Here is a 22093-nt window from a genome sequence, read left to right as displayed (position 1 = left end):
TATTCCCACCTAATGCACTTTCTGGAGATACATAGGGACAATTGCAATGCCAAATTACTGCCCTAGCTGAGACCAGTTAATTTGGTACAGGATGTGAATTGAATTTGGGACTTTCTCAGTGCTGCACTTGACAATACCATCACTCTCTAGGTCAACGGGAAGTTGGAGTGAATACGATTGAGGTTTTCACCAAAATAATTTATTTCTGTTAAGATATTGCAGATTGACCTGAATTTTGGGATAAAAGGTCTGGCAAAAGCAACACAATAGTTGGTTGCTATTTTAGTGGCCTTAACAACCGACTGCATGCCATAATATTAAGTTTCAACTTATTGAAACAGTGCAAGCTTGCCAGTTGGGACCTGGCCATTTCCTGTAGGCTTAATTGTCTTAACGTAGCATCAGATATTGTTCAGTTTATCCTCACACATTTTAGACTTTTAATCAAAGTCAGTAGTCTACAGCCCAGTCAGTGTCCTCCACTAATGACCTAGGGCAGGTACAGCCCATCGTTGGGCCGGGCCGGCTGGCTGGCTGGCTGAAGAGACCCGGAGTGCGAGGCTGGGTCAGACCGGCTGGTCGAAGGGACCTGGAATGCGTCGTTGGTCAGGCCCTCCAGACGAAGGGATCTGCAGTGCATCGTTGGGCCGGGCCGGCTGGCCGAAGGGACCTGGAGTGCGTCGTTGGGTCAGGCCCTCTGGCCGAAGGGACCTGGAGTGCGTCGTTGGGTCAGGCCCTCTGACCGAAGGGACCTGGAGTGCGTCGTTGGGCCAGGCCGGCTGGCCGAAGGGATCTGGAGTGTGTCGTTGGGCCGGGCTGGCTGGTCGAAGGGATCTGGAGTGTGTCGTTGGGCCGGGCTGGCTGGCCGATGAGCTCTTCTGCCAGCTACCAGCTGCCTCTCTGCACTGCAAGGTACCGCACAGGCCACTCACGATACCTGTGGTTTGAATAGTCAGCATCAGTTTCAAAGAAAACTTTTAATCAACTTGAGAAACTTTTTAAACAATTTGGGAACATTTTTAAACTTTTAAACAACTTGGAGAACTTTTCTTTTGAAACTTCCGGAGAAACTTTTAAATAACTTTGGAAAACTTTGGAAGAAACTTTTAAAACTTCCCTCAGAACTCCAGCGGACAACTGATATTCCTAATGCCTGCTCCGAACCAAGCCTCGGGCCACCTACCATCAAGGGCGCTACTCGGCACCAGGCTTGCGGCCAACATCTCGACGAAGGCAATTAGGCTCATACAGCAGTGCCAGGTCTCCAGTCGTCTTGGACCCCCTTGCCACTGGGCCAAGACCTAGCTCTGTCAAGCCCGTGTTGTTGCCGGTGTGCAGCGGCCACCCCACATTAAAAGAACTCACGCACAGGCATCTTCCGCTTCATTAACATGAAGTTTGGGACCTGGAACGTCAGGACCCTCATGTACAACTCCAACAGCGACAGGCCGAACCAAATAGTCGCCTGGGAACTTAAACACTTTGACATCGACATTGCCGCCCTAAGCGAGACCCGGCGGGCAGGGGAAGGCCAACTCAAGGAACAGGGTGGAGGTTACACTTTTTTCTGGAAAGGGAAACCAGAGGAAGAACGCCGCCTTCACGGAGTCGGCTTTGCCATCAAAAATGAGCTGCCTCAAAGACACCCCCTGCAGGGTTAACGAACGCCTCATGACTGTCCGACTCACCCTATCCTGGAACCAATGCGCCATAGTCATTAGTGCGTACGCCCCAACATTCGATGTAATGGATGAGACCAAAGAAGGTTTTTATTCCAACCTCGAAACATCCCTGTCCCACGGCCCCGCAGGCAACAAATTGATCCTCCTAGGCGACTTCAACGCCAGGTTTGGCAAAGACACAGCCCTCTGGGGAGGCGTGATTGGCAGAGAGGGGGTAGGGAAAGCCAACTCCAGCGGTACCCTACTCCTGACAAAATGCCTAGAACATGAACTTCTCATCACCAACACCCTGTTCCGCTAAAGGGACAAATAAAAGGCATCGTGGCAACACCCTCGCTCCAAACACTGGCACCTGCTCAACTATATCATCGTCCAAGCCAGGGATTGCAAGGATGTGCGCATCACCCGCGCCATGACAGGAGCTGACGACTGCTGGACGGACATTGCCTAATCCAATCCCTCATCGACATCAACATAACCCCAAAGCAGAGGGGACAGCAGAAGCAGTGCCACAAAAAAATCAATGCCGGGGCACTTAAAGACCCAGCTAAGAGAGCCCTATACAGCTAGCGCCTCACAGCTAATCTGGCGTGCCTTGATAATCCTGGGATGCTGAATGCCCACAGCGCTTGGTCTGCCCTCCAGGCCTCCATAACCAGTGCCTGTGAAGAGGCACTTGGTCACTCAACCAGAAAACACCAGGACTGGTTTAATGAAAATGATAGGAGATCCAAGAACTAATAGATTGCAAGCGCAGAGCATTTCTGAGGCTCAAGCAACAATCCAACTCTGGAGCAGCAAAGCAACATTACAGGCGGCTCAAGGCTGAGGTCCAACTAAGAACCCGGGACCTAAAGAACAGGTGGTGGATGGAGAAAGCACAGGAGATACAACAACTGGCCGACAGCCATGTTATGCGAGGATTATTCATCGCAGTCAAGGCCACCTACGGTCCAAACTCCCAAGGCCCCACCCCACTGCTGGCCAAGAACAGGGAAACATTCATCAAGGACACCGAGACTGTCAGGGCCTGCTGGAAGGAGCACTTCGAAGATCTCCCCAATCGAGACTCTGCCTTTGACTCGAGTGTTCTCGACTCCATCCTGCAGCATGCGACCCGCCATCACTTCAGTGAAACTCCAACGTTGCACGAGGTAGGCAAAGCCATAAAACAGCTCAAGAACAACAAGGCTACGGGAGCGGATGGAATCCCTGCTGAAACGTTAAAGTATGGCGGAGAGACGATGTTGGCGCGGATACATGACCTCCTCTCTCCCATCTGGAGGGAGGAGAGCATGCCGGGAGATCTCGGAGATGCAGTGATTGTGACCATTTTTTAAAAAGGGGACAAGTCCGACTGCGGCAACTGCAGGGGAATCTCCCTGCTATCAGCCACTGGGAAAGTTGTCTCTCGAGTTCTCCTCAACCGTCTTCTCCCTGTGGACGGGAAGCTCCTCCCGGAGTCACAGTGCGGATTCCGTTCCCTACGGGGCACAATGGACATGATCTTTGCAGCGTGACACCTGCAGGAAAAATGCAGGGAGCAGCGCCAGTCCTTATACATGGCCTTCTTCGACCTTACAAATGCCTTTGACACTGTCAACCGCGAGGGTCTATGGAGTATCCTCCTGTTTCGGATGCCCTCAAAAGTTTGTCAACATCCTTCGCCTGTTCCACGACGACATGCTGGTCGTGATCCTTACCAACGGACCCATTACAGACCCAATCCACGTCCGGACCTGCGTCAAACAGGGCTGCTTCATCGCTCCAATCCTCTTCTCAATCTTCCTCGCTGCCATGCTCCACCACAGTCAACAAGCTCCCCACTGGAGTGGAACTAAACTACAGAACCAGTGGGAAGCTGTTTAACCTACGCCGCTTCCAGGCCAGGTCCAAGATCACCCCAACCTCTGTCGTTGAACTGCAGTACGCGGACGACGCCTGCATCTGCGCACATTCTGAGGCTGAACTCCAGGGTATAGTCGATGTATTTACTGAGGCATATAAAAGCATAGGCCTTGCGCTGAACATCCGTAAGACAAAGGTCCTCCACCAGCCTGTCATCGCCGCACAGCATTGCCCCCCCAGTCATCAAGATCTACGGCGCGGCCCTCGACAACGTGGACCATTTCTCATACCTCGGGAGACTCTTGTCAACAAAAGCAGACATTGATGCGGAGATTCAACACCACCTCCAGTGCGCCAGTGCAGCCTTCGGCCGCCTGAGGAAAAGACTGTTCGAATACTCGGCCCTCAAACCTACCACGGTCACGGTCTACATGGCTGTAGTAATACCTGCCCTCCTGTGTGGCTCAGAGGCATGGACGATGTACAGAAGACAGCTCAAGTCGCTGGAGATATATCACCAACGATGTCTCTGCAAGATCCTGCAAATCCCCTGGGAGGACAGGCGCACCAACATCAGTGTCCTCGTCCAGGCTAACATCCCCAGCATTGAAGCGCTGACCACATTCAATCAGCTTCGCTGGGCAGGCCACATAGTTCGCATGCCAGACACGTGACTCCCAAAGCAAGTGCTCTATGCGGAGCTCCTTTACGGCAAACGAGCCAAAGGTGGGCAGCGGAAACGATACAAGGAAACCCTCAAAGCCTCCCTGATAAAGTGCGACATTACCAGTGACACCAGGGCATCCCTGGCCAAAGACCACCCTAAGTGAAGAAAGTGCACCTCGAGTCTCACCGCCGAGAGTTTGCAGAGGTCAAGCGCAGTCAGCGGAAGGAGCGTGCGGCAAACCAGTCCCACCCACCCCTTCCCTCAACGACTATCTGTCCCACCTGTGACAGAGTCTGTGGCTCTCATATATTGGACTGTTCAGCCACCAAAGAGCTCACTTCAGGAGTGGAAGCAAGTCTTCCTCGATTCCGAGGGACTCCCTACGATTGACTGACCTTATCCTCACTCTGTGTCTATGGCAGGCATTTTAAAAATGACTTGCCCTGTGATCTGTTTTATGCCTTTTCTGCTATTTTCCAAAATGCAATTTAAAAAAAAATTAATTTCTGTAAACATCTCGAGTGCTGTTTCCTTTCCTTTTTTTTTCTGATATTTTCCAGTCCATGTTCTACAATCCTTTCTGTGACTTTTCCCTCCCTTTCATTAAGCAACAGTTTCCACTCCATTCATAAATATAAGTTTAATGTTCACTTTCCCTCCCTTTTTTATTAATCTTTTAATCTATGTGTTCCAGCCATTTGCTGGTTGAACATATCGAAACAATATGTCCTTAAGTTTTTAAGAGTGTGCCTCTGGAGCCTGTCATAAGTAGCCTAATGTAACTGATAATTTAAACTTTCTTCCCTCTTGCGATTGTGCCCCAGACCAGCAAATCATGGATTTGGGAATCGTAATGGGTCTTACCATTCATTGATATCAGAGTTGAATGAATGTATTCTTACCCAGCAAGCAATAATCAATATATGGTGGAGGGTGGCACAAACTCTGCCTACTTGAATCTTGCATCTCTGTTTACTAACTGACGTTTCCTACATTTTTCTTTTTAAGAATGGATGCATTTTATATGGCAATTAGATTATATATCCAAAAGCAGTAAAGTGTGGAAAGATGGGTAGTAAGTATAAAATTCAAAAAGCAATTGAACTAACAATAAGAGCTTGTTTCTGTGACTCGAATACGCCTTTCTAATAAATTCCTGACTGTATACAGCAGTAGTGCCACCAATAAGTAACCATGTGAGAAACGTTAACCTGTTTTTAAATAAAATTTGTTGATTACTGTACTTTGCCTCTAATATTCCTTTGGACCATGCAACTCTGACTGATTTAAAAGGGTCAGTGGGCAAGCAACTGTAGACTATTTGCAACTTCAGCTAATACTGTTGTGTGGCTTTTGATTAATTAATGATCGATTTTGATTAATGAATCAGTGCCCGACTCTAAGGCGAGTCAGTAGGGATTGCTAAAGTAAGATTCATGGTCTGCATTTTCTTTTTGTCCTTCTCACTTTTGTGCTTGAACTAGTCAAGATCACGCCAATTCATCATCTAGGATATGTCAAGGTTATGTACTTTTAAACTTAAGTATCATTTATATAAGGCCCAAGTTTCGGGCCACACCGGACCTGGACGCCCGTTTTTCGCGCCAGAAAGTGCGCCTAAAAAAAACTTACTTATTCTCCGGCTCCCTGAAGGCCCTCTGGAGCTGGGCACGGTGCAGCACGAGCTGTAGGGGGCGGAGCCAGGTCCCTGCGCTGAAAACAGTGCCGGGACCTCTGCACATGCGCGCTACAGTGGGCGCGCATGTGCAGTAACTCCAGGCGCCCAAAACTATGGGAAGGGCCTGAAGCACGCAGCCCCTAGCCCTGGCCGAATGGCCTCACTGGGGCTGCGTGGATAAGGCTCCTCCCACCCAACCGGACCTGACCCTCCCCTCCCCCCGCTCCCCCCCCCGGACCTCCGCGACTCTCTCTCTCTTCCCCCCGCCACCCCCCCCCCGGAGACCCGCGCCACCTACCTATAAATTGGGCCCGGCCGTTCAGCTTCCTTTTCTCCTTCCCTCCTTCCTTCCCTCCCTCCTCTCTCCTTCCCTCCCTCCTCTCTCCTTCCCTCCCTCCTTCCCTCCTCTCTCCCTCCTTCCCTCCTCTCTCCCTCCTTCCCTCTTCTCTCCTTCCCTCCCTCCTTCCCTCCTCTCTTCTTCCCCCCCCCCCCTCCTCCCATCTCCCCCTCCCCTCGCTGTCAGAAACACAGACACTGACAGTCAGAGAGTGAGAGACACACACACACACAGACAGAGAGATAGAGACACACTGGGGGGGCCGTCCCAGCACGCTGTTGGAGGACTCCCGGTGCTGCAGTCGGTAAGTAGAAAATGTTTTATTTATGATTTTTTTTTAAAATTTTTTATTAATTTTTTTTGATTGATTTATTGGTTGATTTATTGATGTATTTATCATTTATTATTGATGATGGCTCTTTATTTGTAAAACTGAAGTGTTTAATGTTTGTAAACTTCCCTTTAAACCCTCCCCCCCCCCCCCCCATTCCCTACGCCTAATTTGTAACCTACGCCTGATTTTCTAAAGTGTAGACAAGGTTTTTTCGAACGTACAAAAATCTTCACTTACTCCATTCTAAGTTAGTTTGGAGTAAGTTTTCACTGCCTAAACTTTGAAAACAGGCGTAAGTGGCCGGACACGCCCCCTTTTGAAAAAAAATTCTGTTCCAAAGTGAAACTGTTCTAACTGACTAGAACTGGAACAAACTAAATGCCGAGAATTCAAATTTCTAAGATACTCCATTCTAAAACAGGAGCAACTCAGGCCGAAACTTGGCCTCATAATGTTTGTCATACAGCCTTCTGGCTTTTGCCTCCTGACTAGAAGACTTAAGTTTAAATTGTATTCCAGTCTGGCTTTCACACTCCGCTTTGCTGTGCAAGGATGAGTTTGGACCAGTTATTTGAGTGTAAGGGATGGTTGGTGCAAAAAGAAAGGGCATGGGGACAAATCCTATACTGAATTGCTCGAGTGCCTTGATGCTGTTCTCGAGGCTGGATCATCTCGTCCGGCTGACTAAGAAGGATGAGGAGATGTTGGCAGAGGAAAGAGAGGAATTGCAATATGTATCCATGTGTCTGAGGATTAACTGATAAGTAATTTCATTTCAATTGTAATTGCCTGCCAATAAAGATCTATAATTGCAAGAGCTGTACTTCACAATTTTGGTTAATTAATCAGTGCCCTACTCTATGCACATTTCAAAAAGGTAACCAAAATACCATATTTAAATTTACAATGTAGTTTGCTAAGTTGGCCACCTTAGTGATGCAGTAATCAAAATCTAGCTAGATATGTCAACATAATGCTGGCAAATTAAAACCATTTGGGGTTTTCTTTATTTTTCTTGACTGTTGGGGAAGTTTTGACCTGAAGAAAATGTGACTAGAAATTAATGTGAATAGGCAGTTGTTTCCTTTCAGAATACACCAGTGCATATTAAGTGAATCCAAAAATATTGTCCCACAGCACGGGTGAAGAATGGTATTTTCAGCCAATTTGTTCTGTCTTTTCCAGATCTCACTTTGGTCACCAAGTATATTATGAAAGGTTGGAAGGAGGTTGAAGAAGCCTACAAGGGTAAAGAAAACTCAGATGGAATTCAGCGGCTGTTGAAGTACTTTGAAGCTCTGGAGAGAGTAAAAATGACCCGAGATGAACAGGAGGTTGCTCAACTTATTGAGGAGTACAGGTTGGTCAGGGAGCACCTACTGACCAATCACCTGAAGTCACAGGAGGTGAGTGAAGTAAATGCTTTGTTCCTTGGCCACTACATCAGTGAATAAAACTAACAACCCCTACATCTGATTTATCAACAGCTGCTATTTATGCAGTATCTGTGATTAGTATTTGTAGAATAGTTGTGAATCCAATTAAGAAAAAATCATTTTATTTCTTTTCCGCCAAATGTTATTTTCTAATTGCCAAAAAGCAGCCCACTATGCTGCTGTTGAGTTGGTTGCTAACATGTATGATAACATCCCAGAAAAACACACCTGGTGATTTTTATTTGGCCCTTTCTTTCCCTTATTTCACTATAGCAGAATTGTTAACGCTCACCAATTATTAAAAGCAGACTTTGACCATCAGTCAAAAATAGTTCTTAAATTTTGTTTAATTGTGATTACTTTGACACATAGGAACATAAGAAATAGGAGCAGGATTAGACCACCTGGCCCCTCGAGCCTGCTCTGCCATTTAATAAGATCATGGCTGATCTGATCATCGACTCAGCTCCACTTCCCTGCCCGTTCCCCATAACCCTTTATTCCCTTATCGCACAAAAATCTGTCTATCTCCACCTTAAATATATTCAATGACCCTTCCTCCTCAGCTCTCTAGGGCAGAGAATTCCACAGATTTATAACCCTTTGAGAGAAGAAATTCCTCCTCATCTCAGTTTTAAATGGATGGCCCCTTATTCTGAGACCATGTCCCTAGTTTTAGTTTCCCCTATGAGTGGAAATATCCTCTCTGCATCCACCTTGTTGAGATCACCTCTAATTCTTCTGAACTCCAATGTGTATAGGTTGAGTAGGTTGGGCCTCTCTTCATAAGTTAACCCCCTCATCTCCGAATCAACCTAGTGAACCTTCTTTGAACAGCCTCCAATGAAAGTATATCCTTCCTTAAATATGGAGACAAAAACTGTACGCAGTACTCTCGGTGTGGTCTCAACAGTACTCTGTACAGTTGTAGCAGGACTTCTCTGCTTTTATACTATATCTCCCTTGCAATAAAGGCCAACATTCCATTTGCCTTCCTGATTATTTGCTGTACCTACATACTAACATTTTGCCTTTCATGCACAAGGACCCCCAGGTCTCTCTGTACTGCAGCACTTTGCAATTTTTCTCCATTTAAATTATAATTTGCTTTTCTATTTTCTTCTGCCAAAGTGGATAACCTCACATTTTCCCACATTATACTCCAAATGTTACTCTGGGCTGCTGCTGGGAAGATGTTATCAGAACAAATTTGGAGGGTATATGTGTTACCTGAAAAATAATGCATTATTGAAATGTGCATTTTGACATTTACTTATTAAATGGATTTTCAAAGTGACTTGCTCAGGTACCTCAAGTACTTTTTATCATCATCATCATAGGCAGTCCCTTGGAATCGAGGAAGACTTGCTCCACTCCTGAAGTGAGTTCTTTGGTGGCTGAACAGTCCAATACGAGAGCCACAGTCTCTGTCACAGGTGGGACAGATAGTCGTTAAGGGAAGGGGGTGGGTGGGACTGGTTTGCCGCACGCTCTTTCCACTGCCTGCGCTTGATTTCTGCATGCTCTCGCCGGTGAGACTCGAGGTGCTCAGCATCCTCTCGGATGCACTTCCTCTACTTAGAGCGGTCTTGGGCCAGGGACTCCCAGGTGTCAGTGGGGATGTTGCACTTTATCAGGGAGGCTTTGAAGGTGTCCTTGTAGCGTTTCCGCTGCCCACCCTTTGGCTCGTTTGCCGTGAAGGAGCTCAGAGTAGATCATTTGCTTTGGGAGTCTTGTGTCTGGCATGCGGACTATGTGGCCTGCCCAGCGGAGCTGATCGAGTGTGGTCAGTGCTGGGGATGTTAGCCTGAATGAGGACTCTGATGTTGGTGTGCCTGTCCTCCCAGGGGATTTGTAGGATCTTGCGGAGACATGGTTGGTGATATTTCTTCAGCAACTTGAGGTGTCTACTGTACATGGTTGTTATATGTACTTGTTATATAGATAAAGTGACATGCGTGTTATTGCTAAGCTTATTTAGTACATACTATGTTGACAACCATTTCTTGTCGGAAAAGTCATACATAAAACTAATTTTCTTCAGAGTTGTGCAATATGATTGTTGTGGCACTGTTAATTCATCGTCTCAAATTGCTTCCAGCACCAGTGACAGACTTGTAACCACCAGTTCTTCAACTTAATGTCAAGCTGCTCCCAGTCCAGACAAAATCTACAATTGTATAGCTGGCTGTGATTTTCATAATTCAAGTGGACGTAGTATGATGAAGAATAACATTAAACTTTACTGAACTAGTGCACCTATTTGAGAATTTCCCCCTCTCTCTCTCTCTCTCTCTCTCTCTCTCTTTCTCCCCTTCTCATTCTCTCGCCACTCCCCTACTGATAGCACTGAATGTAATCCATTCATTCACTGTATTGCACCTTGAAGACCTATTGTACAAGTTGAAATAGCTATGTATTGTTTTAATATGCAGATCTTTGTTTTTGGCAGAATAAAACATTTGCTTTATTTTATTAGGTGTGGAAAGCGTTACTGAAGGATATGCCTGTTATTGCAGTGCTCAAAAATGTAGGGAAAATGACTACAGATTCCATTCTTAAACCAGGAAGTGAAGAGGTTGCCACGGTGTGTGAAAGATTGAAAAATGAGACTGTCTTAAAGAAGGTATGTTTTTTTTAATCTGAATATATGTAATCTTTGAAATGCAGTTGGTCAAGGCAGTGTAACTTGCTTTCAACCACACTCAGTGCAAAAGACAAGGCATTTGCAACCATCATCAGCCAGAAGTGCCGAGTGGGTGATTTATCTCGGCCTCCTCCTGAGGTCCCCAGCATCACAGAAGCCAGTCTTCAGCCGATTCGATTCACTCCACATGATATCAAGAAGTGGCTGAGTGCACTGGATACATCAACGGCTATGGGCCGCAACAACATCCTGGCTCTCGTGCTGAAGATTTGTGCTCCAGAACTAGCCGCGCCTCTAGCCAAGCTATTCCAGTACAGCTACAACACTGGCATCTCTCCAACAATGTAGAAAAAAATCTGCAAAGGGATATAGACAGGCTAAGTGAGTGGGCAAAAATTTGGCAGATGGAGTATAATGTGGGAAAATGTGAGGTTATCCACTTTGGCAGAAATAATAGAAAAACAAATTATAATTTAAATGGAGAAAAATTGCAAAGTGCTGCAGTACAAAGAGACCTGGGGGTCCTTGTGTATGAAACACAAAATGTTAGTATGCAGGTACAGCAAGTAATCAGGAAGGCAAATGGAATGTTGGCCTTTATTCCAAGGGGGATAGAGTATAAAAGCAGAGAAGTCCTGCTACAACTGTATTGGTGAGGCCACACCGAGAGTACTGTGTACAGTTTTGGTCTCCATATTTAAGGAAAGGTATACATGCATTGGAGGCTGTTTAGAGAAGGTTCACTAGGTTGATTCCAGCGATGAGTGGTTTAACTTATGAGTAGGTTGGGCCTATACACATTGGAGTTCAGAAGAATGAGAGATGATCTTACTGAAATTTGTAAGATAATGAGGGGGCTCGACAAGGTGGATGCAGAGAGGATATTTCCACTCACGGGAAACTAAAACTAGGGGATATGGCCTCAGAATAAGGGGCCACCCATTTAAAACTGAGGTGAGAAGAAATTTCTTCTGGGGATTGTAAATCTATGGATTTCTCTGTCCCAGAGAGCTGTAGAGGCTGGGTCATTGAATAAGGTGGAGATAGACAGATATTTGAGCGATAAAGGAGTAAAGGGTTATGGGGAGCGGGCAGGGAAGTGGAGCTGAGTCCATAATCAGATCAGCCATGATCCTATTGAATGGCGGAGCAGGCTCGAGGGGCCAAATGGCCTACTCCTGCTCCTATTTCTTATGTAAATCGAATCTGGCCAACTATCACCCTGCCCATTAGTCTACTCTTATCAGCAAAGTGATGGAAGGTGTTGTCGACAGTGCTATCAAGCGGCACTTACTCGCCAATAACCTGCTCACAGGTGCCCAGTTTGGGTTCCGCCAGGACCACTCAGCTCTCGAGCTTATTAAAGCATTAGTCCAAACATGGACAAAAGAGCTGAATTCCAGAGGTGAGGTGAGAGTGACTGCCTTGACATCAAGGGAGCATTTGACTGAGTGTCACATCAAGGAGCCCTTGTAAAATTGAAGTAAATGGGAATCAGGGGGTGAAACTCTCCTCTGGCTGTAGTTATATCTAGCACAAAGGAAGATGGTTGTGGTTGCTAGAGGTCAATCATCTCAGCCCCAGGACATCGCTGTAGCAGTTCCTGAGGGCAGTGTCCTCGGCCCAACCATCTTCAGCTGCTTCATCCATGACCTTCCCTCCATCATAAGGTCAGTAGTGGGAGTGTTCGCTGATGATTGCAGAGTGTTCAGTTCCATTCACAACTCCTCAGATAATGAAGCAGTCCATGCCCGCATGCAGCAAAACCTGAACAACATTCAGGCTTGGACTAAGAAGTGGCAAGTAACATTCGCGCCACAGAAGTGCCAGGCAATGACTATCTCCAACAAGCGAGAGTCTAACCACCGTCCCTTGACATTCAACGGCATTACCATCACCGAATCCTCTACCATAAACATCCTGGGGTTCACCCTTGACCAGAAACTTAACTGAACCAGCCACATAAATACTGTGGCCACAAGAGCAGGTCCGAGGCTGGGTATTCTGCGACGAGTGTGTCTCCTGAGTCCCCAAAGCCTTTCCACCATCTACAAAGCACAAGTCAGGAATGTGATGGAATACTCTCCACTTGCTTGGATGAGTGCAGCTCCAACAATATTCAAGAAGCTCAACACCATCCAGGACAAAACAGCCCACTTGATTTACACGCCATCCATCACCTTAAACATTCACTCCCTCCACCACTGGCGCACTGTGGCTGCAGTGTGAATCATCTACAAGATGCACTGCAGCAACTCTCCAAGGCTTCTTCACAGCGCCTCCCAAACCCACAACCTCTACCAGCTAGAAGGCCAAGGGCAGCAGGCGCATGGGAACACCATCACCTGTAAGTTCCCCATCCAAGTTACACACCATCCTGATTTGGAAATATATCACTATTCCTTCATCGTCGTTGGGTCAACATTCTGGAGCTCTCTCCCTAACAGCACTATGGGAATATCTTCACCACATGGACTGCAGTGGTTCAAGAAGGCAGCTCACCATCACCTTCTCGAGGGCAATTAGGGATGGGCAATAAATGCTGGCCACATCCCAGGAACTAATAAAAAAACACCTGCTAATAACTAGTATCTAATCAAAACAAATTGGAACATGGTAACTTTCTCCTGAATAACATACCTTGTATGGAAATGTATGCATTTCTGTATTTTACAGTTCATGTGCTCAACACTTGCAATGTGCTTATTTCATGTGATTTATATAATAATCTTATCACTCTGAATTTCATCTACTCTTGCAGGTGTGCACTTAAATGTTGCACACAAGCAGTTTTATAATTCTGAAAATCACAGCCGAAATGTAACGGGATTGGTAATTTTGGTTGACATGTTAAACCAAGGCCCCATCTAGTCTCTCAGGTAAACGTAAAAGATTCCACGGCATTATTCAAAGTTCTGACCAATATTTATCCCTCAACCAACATAACTCAAATAGATTATCTGGTCATTGGCCCGGATTTTGCGTTAAGAATAATGGTGAGACTATCAGCACTCACCGTTATTATTGAGTAAATCAGATGGCAACTGCCAGAATCCACATGTGTGCTATTAAATGCGGAAATCCGGAAGTTTCTGTTCGATTTTGTTGCACCTCCAGCTGGGCTCCAGCGGTACTTCAGCGACAGACTCAGCATTGAAATTCATGTCAGCGTGTGCAATTGCTGTACTTGCCCACTAGTTACTCACATATGCAGCAGAAAAAGCAGAAGAGTAAGTGAATTTTTAATGGCGTAATTATTCTTAATTACTGCCAAACTACCACTCTGGCACTGCAAATTTAGTTTTACAAGTGTGGAGTCTCATTACTTCAGAATTTAATTGCTGAAGAATTTAAAAAAAATTAAATAACTAAAAATCTATTATTCCAGCAAATAGCCATTCTTCATAGGTAAGTCTAGACACTGTTGGTAAACAATTCAAACACTAACCCTTGACTGCTCCGTCCTTGCAAACTACCGCCCCATCAATCGGAAACTTTGGCTCTGTTTTTCTCTCCACAGATGCTGCCTGACCCGCTGAGATTTCCAGCATTTTTTGTTTTTATTTCATATTCCAACATCCTTGGTATTTTGCTTTTGTGTCCAACCTCCCTTTCCTCTCCATAGTCTATGAACGTGTTCAGACGCCGAGATGAGCTTCCAACCACATAACCGCGCCATCACTAAGACTGCTTATTTCCACCTCCGTAACATCACCCGACTCCACCCGTCTCAATTCATCTACTGCTGAAACCCTCATCCGTGCCTCTGTTACCTCTGCACTCTTAGCTGGCCTCCCACGTTCTACTCTCTGCAAACTTGAGGTGTCCTAACACGCACCAAGTCCTGTTCACCCATCACCCCTGTGCTTGCTAACATAAATTTGGCTCCCGGTTAAGCAACGCGTCGATTTTTAAAATCTCGTTCTTGTTTTCAAATCCTTCCTTGGCCTCGCCCCTCCTTACCTCTGTAATCGCCTCCAGCCCTACAACCCTCTGACATATCTGCGCTCTTCCAATTCTGACCATTGAGCATTTTAATCGCTCCACCATTGGCAGCCTTGCCTTCAGCTGATTAGGCCCTAAGTTACTGGCATTCCCTCCCTAAACCTCTCCACCTCTCTTTCCTCCTTTTAAGACGCTCCTTAAAACCTACCTCTTTGATCAAGCTTTTGGTCATCGCGCAGATATATCCTTTTGTGATTCGGCGTCAAATTTTGTTTGTTAAAGCTCCTGTGAAGCACCTTTGGATGCTTTACTACAGTAAATTTATTTGTACAATAAATAATATTGTACAGATGATCTTATCACTATCAGCAGGGATCACATCGTGGGGAACTCGAATGTGAACTGTGGGTGAATGTATTTATTTTTATTTACATTCCCTAGCCTGAGGATGGGGTAGTCCATTGCAGTGCGCCCCATTGCAAGGATGTTAAATTTGATATTACATGTATCAATGTTTGCTTCATGGGGCAAATCCTTTCTAAATTTCACAGTTTTCTACTATTGTAAAGATTCGAGAATTTTCCCAATTTTCTCCCTTCCTACCATCTTTTCCTGCAGGCAGTGACTCCTGCCAGGATGTGGTTCTAAACATTAGAACATAAGAAATAGGAGCAGGAGTACACCATTTGGCACCTTGAGCCTGCTCCGCCATTCAATAAAATCATGGCTAATCTGATCATGGACTCAGCTCCACTTCCCTGCCCGCTCCCCATAACCCTTGACTCACTTATTGCTCAAAAATCTGTCTATCTCCACCTCGATGACCCAATAAATATATTCAATGACTCAGCCTCCACAGCTCTCTGGGGTAGAGAATTATAACGATTCACAAACCCTCTGAGAAGAAATGCCTCCTTAAATGGGCGACCCCTTATTCTGAAACTATGCCCCCGAGTTCTAGATTCCCCACAAGGGGAAACATCCTCTCTGCATCTACCTTGTTAAGCCCCCTCAGAATCTTATACATTTCAATAAGATCACCTCTCATTCTTCTAAACTCCAATGAGTACAGGCCCAACCTGCTCAACCTTTCTTCATAAGGCTTCATAAGGTATTGCCAACCCTCTAATACCTCACTTAAATGGCGGGTCTTCCTGCATGAGCACAGTGAATGTCAGCAGGCTGGTCTGGTATGGCCATGGTAGGCATTACAGCTGTGTTCGATCCTCTTCTCTCCCTGGCATCTATATTGTAAAGTCCTTACTCAATGGCACAAAACCCACACGAGGCACATTCTATGGACAAGGTCACTCTATGACCTGAACCTTTATTCACAGGACCAAGAAGTGATGACCCTGCGTGGGACCTCCCTTTATATACCTGGATGACCAGGTAAGGAGTGTCTCCCACAAGTTCACCCCCTGTGGTCAAGGTGTGCATTGCTTAAGTATATACAGTATTGCAGTGGTGTTACATAGAGGTTACATACATGACATCACCTCCGCCCTTCCCCCCCCCCCCCCCCCACTAAAGTCTTATTGGGATCATAGGTTAAGTCTTTCAGGTGGTCTACGCTCCCTTGTGGAGCGCCGCAGTTGGGGCTCTGGTTGTTGAGCCTTGGCGTGAGTGTCTGTCACCTGTGGTGATTCCGGGCTGACCGCAAGGACTGTGCATGCGGCTGAATGTTCTTGTTGCTTGTTCACTGGCGGTGGTGTGAGCACCATCTCATGATCTTCCTTGGGTTCCTCAGTGTCCATGCTGAACCTTTTTTTTTACTTGGTCCAGATGCTTACGGCATATCTGCCCATTGTTAAGTTTAACCACGATGACCCTGTTCCCCTCTTTGTCTATTACAGTACCCTCAAGCCATTTGGGCCCCACGGCGTGATTGAGGACAAATACGGGGTCATTTATTTCTATACATCTCCCCCTTGAATTTCAGTCATGGTACTCGTTTTGGGACTGGCGCTTGCCCTCAACTATGTCGGTCAGTTCTTGGGTCATGTAGGCTGAAGTGAGATCCAACTTGGTAAACGGCTTGCCGCCTGCCAGCGTGGCGAAAAGATCCTCCGCTCTCGGGAGCAGGTATTGGTCTTGTAGGGACACCCGACTGATAGTGGCCTTGTAGTCTACACAGATCCTGACAGAACCATCCTCTTTTAGGACGGGAACGATGGGGCTCGCCCAGTCGCTGAATTCAACGGGCGAGATGATGCCCTCTCTCAGCAAACGGCCCAATTCGCTCTCGATTTTCTCCCGCATCACATATGGCACCCCTCTGGCTTTGTGGTGCACTGGGCTGGCGTCCGGGTTGATGCGTATCACTACTTTGGTACCTTTGAACGTCCCGACACCAGGTTGGAATAGTGACTCAAATTGTTGTAGGACTTGTGAGCACGAACTTCGCTACACAGATGACATTGCGTGCACATCCCCCCCATTTCCAGTTCATCTCAGCTAACCAGCTCCTCCCCAACAGTGCAGGACCATTGCCCGGGACAATCCAGAGCAGCAGCCGGTTCACTGATCCATTGTGTGTGACCACCAACATTGCACTGCCTAGTACTGGAATGATTTCTTTGGTATACGTCCGTAGTTGTGTCTCAATGCGTTCTAGTTTGGGTCTACTGCCTTTGAGTGGCCATGGCTTTTCGAATTGTTGAACGCTCATGAGCGACTGGCTGGCCCCCGTGTCCAGCTCCATGCGTACAGGGATGCTGTTTAATAAAATCTTCATCATCATTGGTGGCGTTTTGGTATATGAGCTGTGAATGTTTGCCACATGAACCCGCTGAACTTCAGCGTCCATTGATTTGCCCCAAGAGTCATCCTGCCTCACAGACCCCTCTTCTGGTCCATCCGCCTCGTAAATTAGCCTGGTTACAGGCTTCCTGCACATTCGAGCTAAATGGCCACTGAGGTTTCAATTTCTGCAGACGAACTGTTGAAACCTGCAATCCTGGCAGAGTGTTTGCCCCACACCTCCAGCATGAGCTGAGATTCCCATTGTTGTGAACAAAGGAGCTATGACCCGGCATTCCTTGTTGATTGTCCCTTTGACTGCTCTTGAGTACCCTGTTAGAGGGTGTCAATGGCCCCATCCCGGACCACATTATCCACTGTGATAGCGTAAATGTCCGTTCAGCCTGCCATTGTCTCTCTTGAAAACCTACTCTGGGGTCTGTTGCTGCCTAGGGTGTGTCGAACTGCCCTTGCCTGCCTGCAGGGCTCTGAGTCGTGTTTATGATATTGACTCCCTGATCCCCCGCCACGGAGGCAGAATTGCGCGCGTATATTATTTTGGTTTCCTCCTCCCCCACCATGAAAGTCTGAGCCATCAATGCCGCCACGTCCAAAGTCAAGTCCTTAGTCTCAATTAACTTTCGGAAAATCCCCGCATGACCCTCAATAAAGAAGTCCCTTAACATCTCTCCCCTGCAGGCGTCTATGAACTTATAGAGGCTGGCCAAACGTCGGAGGTCCGCAACGAAGTCCGGTATGCTCTGTCCTTCACTATGTCGGTGGGTATAGAATCTGTGTCGGGCCATGTGTATGCTGCTCGTCTGTTTGAGGTACTCACCGATTAGTTTGCTGAGCTCTTCAAAGGTTTAGTCCGCCGGCTTTTCAGGTGCTATTAGGTCCTTCATGAGCACGTAAGTCCTAGGTCTGCAGCTGGTCAGCAGATGGGCCCTTCGCTTGTCGGCCGCTGCATCTCCCAGCCATTCTTTCATGACAAAGCTTTGCTGGAGCCTCTCAATGAAATCGTCCCAGTCTTCACCAACACAGTACCATTCCTCTGTGCTACCGGTGGCCATTCTCGTGGGTCGTTGATTCCTGTTTCTCGTCGCCAATATAAAGTCCTTACTCAATGGCACAAAACCCACACGAGGCACATTCTATGGACAAGGTCACTCTATGACCTGAGCTTTTTTTTACAGGACCAAGAAGTGATGACCCTGCGTGGAACCTCCTTTATATACCTGGATAACCAGGTAAGGAGTGTCTCACACAAGTTCACCCCCTGTGGTAAAGGTGTGCATTGCTTAAGTATATACAGTATTGCAGTGGTGTTACATAGAGGTTACATACATGACACATATGTTCACAACTGCCCGCAGCAATCAGGACACTACATGACTCGGCATCAACCAGAGATGGAACTATCCTTGGAACTCCCTGGTCCGTACAACTCTGTACCATGCCAGGTGGTGATTTTGCCCACTGAGCCATCAGGGGAGCCCACTATTCCTTAAACATTTGTGTACAATTTAAAAATAACTGAATTTATTTGCAAAATAATCTCAATATAGAATAGTTGTATACTGCCAGTTTTTTGATGTAAAGAGTTTTTTTATTTGGTTGATAGCATAGTTATGCATTGTTGTTAGGTTCTTATTGGCTTATTAAATAAATGATGCAGTACAAGCCATACAGGTGATGATTCTAAGTTTGATGCTTGGTCTATACTCAGCCAACCTCATCTGGGACAGTAGTGGAGTATTACTGTTGGCTTCAATGTCTCTTGGCTAGACAAAGCAAAGTTGGCTAAAGTTCCTGCTCCTGGTTACTATCCAGCTACTCCTATTCTTCCATTTTATTGTTTTGTTTTCCTTTTTGTTGCCTACAAAGACCATTCATTGATCGGACTGCCTGTTGTCAGGTTTCTGCTATATAACCAGCCACTTGGAAATGCATAGTAGTCCTTATTGAATCACCACCCTTTCTTCAACCACAACCCGCCCCCCCGCCCCGCCCCTGCAACTTTCCTGCTCCTCTTTCTATGTATTCATCGTGAGCTAGGTTTTGCATCCTGTGAAACTTAGCTTAGAATGAATATTCCCAAGAATTGTCGATGTGATACTACATGAAGATGGGATCAGGATCAGGGTGGAGCTTATTTGTGATGGTCCTCATAATCAAATAGTCCATTGATTCTCACTGTTGAAGGATACATGTTGGGTGAAATATTCTGACTCAGTACTTCAATACAAGTGACCACCTTCAGGCAAAGAGGGATGAGAGAAGAATATTGAGCAAGGAAAACATGCACTGCCACAATTTTGAACCATGTATAGAGTATATCATACTTTGTCAATAATGCATTAATGTTCCACTTCTAGGCTCGAATCCATCCATTTCACATTTTGGTGGCTCTAGAAACATACAAAGCAGGAAAAGGAAACCGAGGAAAGCTAAAGTGGATCCCTGATCCAGACATTTTAGTAGCACTTGATCAGGCATTTTATAAAACTTTCAAGGTAATGTTAAATTATGTTATTTTCCAACCTCATAAGATCCATGATATCTGGAATATAAATTATTATTTTTGGTTAATTTTTACAGAATGTGGAACCAACCGGGAAGCACTTTGTATTGGCCTTGGATATTAGCTCTTCCATGTGTAGCCAGGTGCTAGGATGCAAAGCACTTTATGCTTACAGTGTTGCTGCAGCTATGGCAATGGTAAGATACTTTCACAAGCCACTGGCTATTTTTTGTTGCTTATATTGATATTATCTTATGTTGTTTTTCTGCAAACACATTTGCATTAAAACTAACAATTTTATGTTGAATCTTAATTTAAAAAAGTAATTTTAAAACTAGTATAATAAATGGCGATGTTTGCATGATTCCCAAATTAATCATTGTTTGATATTTGCCTTTTGACTGGAAAATACAGTTTCTGTTTTCTTTCTCTTCCCCACTTTATTTCTATTTTCTTCTTGCCTGTTACATGGTGGATTTAGCATGGACAGGTCGTTATCTTTCTCAAGCTTCTGCTGTTGTATAACCAGCCACCAGGTGGCACTTGAAAGTTGGCCTTGTTAAATCATTGGTTTCTCTTGATTCCTCTCTTGTCCTCCCCCTTTTTTTTCTTTTGTTGCGAAGCACATTGATTCCAACCCATAAAATCTAGTTGAGCACTAAAGTGTTTAATTACTCATCGAGAATCGCTGAATCTGCCACTCCATGGCACAGTATATTAGCAGTTGTTTCCAGGAAGTATGCAGTAGTCCCCAGCTGGTATTCAACTTTGCCCATCTCCTCACTATTTGGCCCCAGGCTAGTCTGATTCTAATGAAACTACAACAACAAAAACTTGCATTTATATAACATCTTTAACGTAGTAAAATGTCCCAAGGCGCTTCACAGTTATCAAACAAAATTTGACACCAAGACACGTAAGGTGAAGCTAGGACAGCTGACCGAAAACTTGGTCAAAAAGGTAGGTTTTAAGGAGGCGGAGAGGGATGCCGAGGTTCAGCTCAGACAGTAACCAGGGAGAAGGATGGACTTGGTGGCACTTTAATCAACATAACAGAAACAGATTATCTGGTCATTATCACATTGCTGTTTGTGGGAGCTTGCTGTGCGCAAATTGGCTGCCGTGTTTCCAATATTATAACGATGACTACACTTCAAAAAGTATTTCATTGGTTGTAAAGCACCTTGGGACATCCGGTAGTCGTGAAAGGCGCTATATAAATGCAAGTCTTTCTTTAGCGGGAGTATTGGTGGTGAGGTAAAGCTGGGTGTTTTCGGATGATGTCGCCAAGGCACAGATGTAGATGAGAAATAGGAGGGGGCCAAGAATAGATCCTTGGGGGACTCCAGAGATAACGGTGCGAGAAGCCATTGCAGGTGATTTTCAGCTAAATGGATGGACTTGAACTTGGTGACAAAGGAGTCCTTGAGCTCCTCGCACTTGTTGGAGGTGAAGATGCAGGAGGCAGGGCAGGTGGGTTTCAGAAGGCGGTTTGGAGTGGAGAAAAGAAGTCAGGCATTATCTTTGCATTTCAGTATAGTCCTGGAATAGTGAGCAGTTTTGGCAGACGAGAGCAGGACCCAAGAATGCTTTATGTGGCCTAATCAGATCCGACGGTGAATGGCTAAACCAATTGTCTGCCTTAAACGTTCAAGTCACCTCGCCGCCAACAAGTGCGAGGAGCTCATGGATCTCTTTGTCACTAAGATCAAGACCATCCATTCAGCTGCCTTACTCCATTCCTCTCGCCCACCAAACAAAACTTTCCCCGAGGTTCCCCCTGCCCTAGCCTCGAGCTCTCATCTTTCTCTAGTTTCTTTCCTATCCAACCCACATTCCCTCTCCAAACTCATCATGTCCATGAGACCCACCTCCTGCTCCCTCAACCAAGCTCCCTCAACCAAATTCCCACCAAACTGCTGACCACCCAACTTCTCTCCTAGCCCCCATGTTAGTTGACATTGGACTTAAGGGAGCGGAGATGAGAGCTGTATCACAGAGAGTAATGGTTTTAGTGGGGACAAGGGCATTGAAGGTGAGGGTGTGTTTGAGCAAATTGCTAGTTGCAGAAATGTCATGGTGACTGGAGGGCCAAATGCTAGACAGTTGGGAATTTGAAAGTGCCTTTGTAAGTGACTTGGGGGATAGTTTTTCCAGGGCGGACACAGAAGGAAGTGGGGTTGGGAGAGGGATGTGAGTGGAGTGGGATATAAGGAAGTGATTAGAGATGGCCTTATCTGTGATTAACACGAT

At 46.0% G+C, this 22093-nt stretch overlaps 1 protein-coding gene across 6 annotated transcripts in view; it reads left to right on the top strand.

Annotated features, from left to right (window-relative positions):
* The window catches only part of ro60 (Ro60, Y RNA binding protein), a 51207-nt gene that overhangs the window by 4650 nt on the left and 24464 nt on the right, over window positions 1-22093 (top strand). For 4 of the 6 annotated variants that reach the window (XM_070887328.1, XM_070887330.1, XM_070887329.1 and 1 more), the window contains 4 exons: window positions 7732-7952; window positions 10462-10608; window positions 19695-19832; window positions 19918-20037. In XM_070887328.1, the coding sequence (XP_070743429.1) occupies window positions 7732-7952; window positions 10462-10608; window positions 19695-19832; window positions 19918-20037 (626 nt within the window). Of the gene's footprint in view, window positions 1-5267; window positions 5273-7731; window positions 7953-9346; window positions 9419-10461; window positions 10609-19694; window positions 19833-19917; window positions 20038-22093 lie in introns of those variants that run through there. The other 2 variants (XM_070887331.1, XM_070887332.1) reach the window with 2 other exon arrangements.

This window comes from Pristiophorus japonicus, chromosome 8 (genome assembly GCF_044704955.1).
Source record: "Pristiophorus japonicus isolate sPriJap1 chromosome 8, sPriJap1.hap1, whole genome shotgun sequence".
NCBI classification, from domain to species: Eukaryota; Metazoa; Chordata; class Chondrichthyes; family Pristiophoridae; genus Pristiophorus; species Pristiophorus japonicus.
Note: the sequence above shows the minus strand (reverse complement) of the source record. Positions and strands in the feature narration are given on the sequence as shown.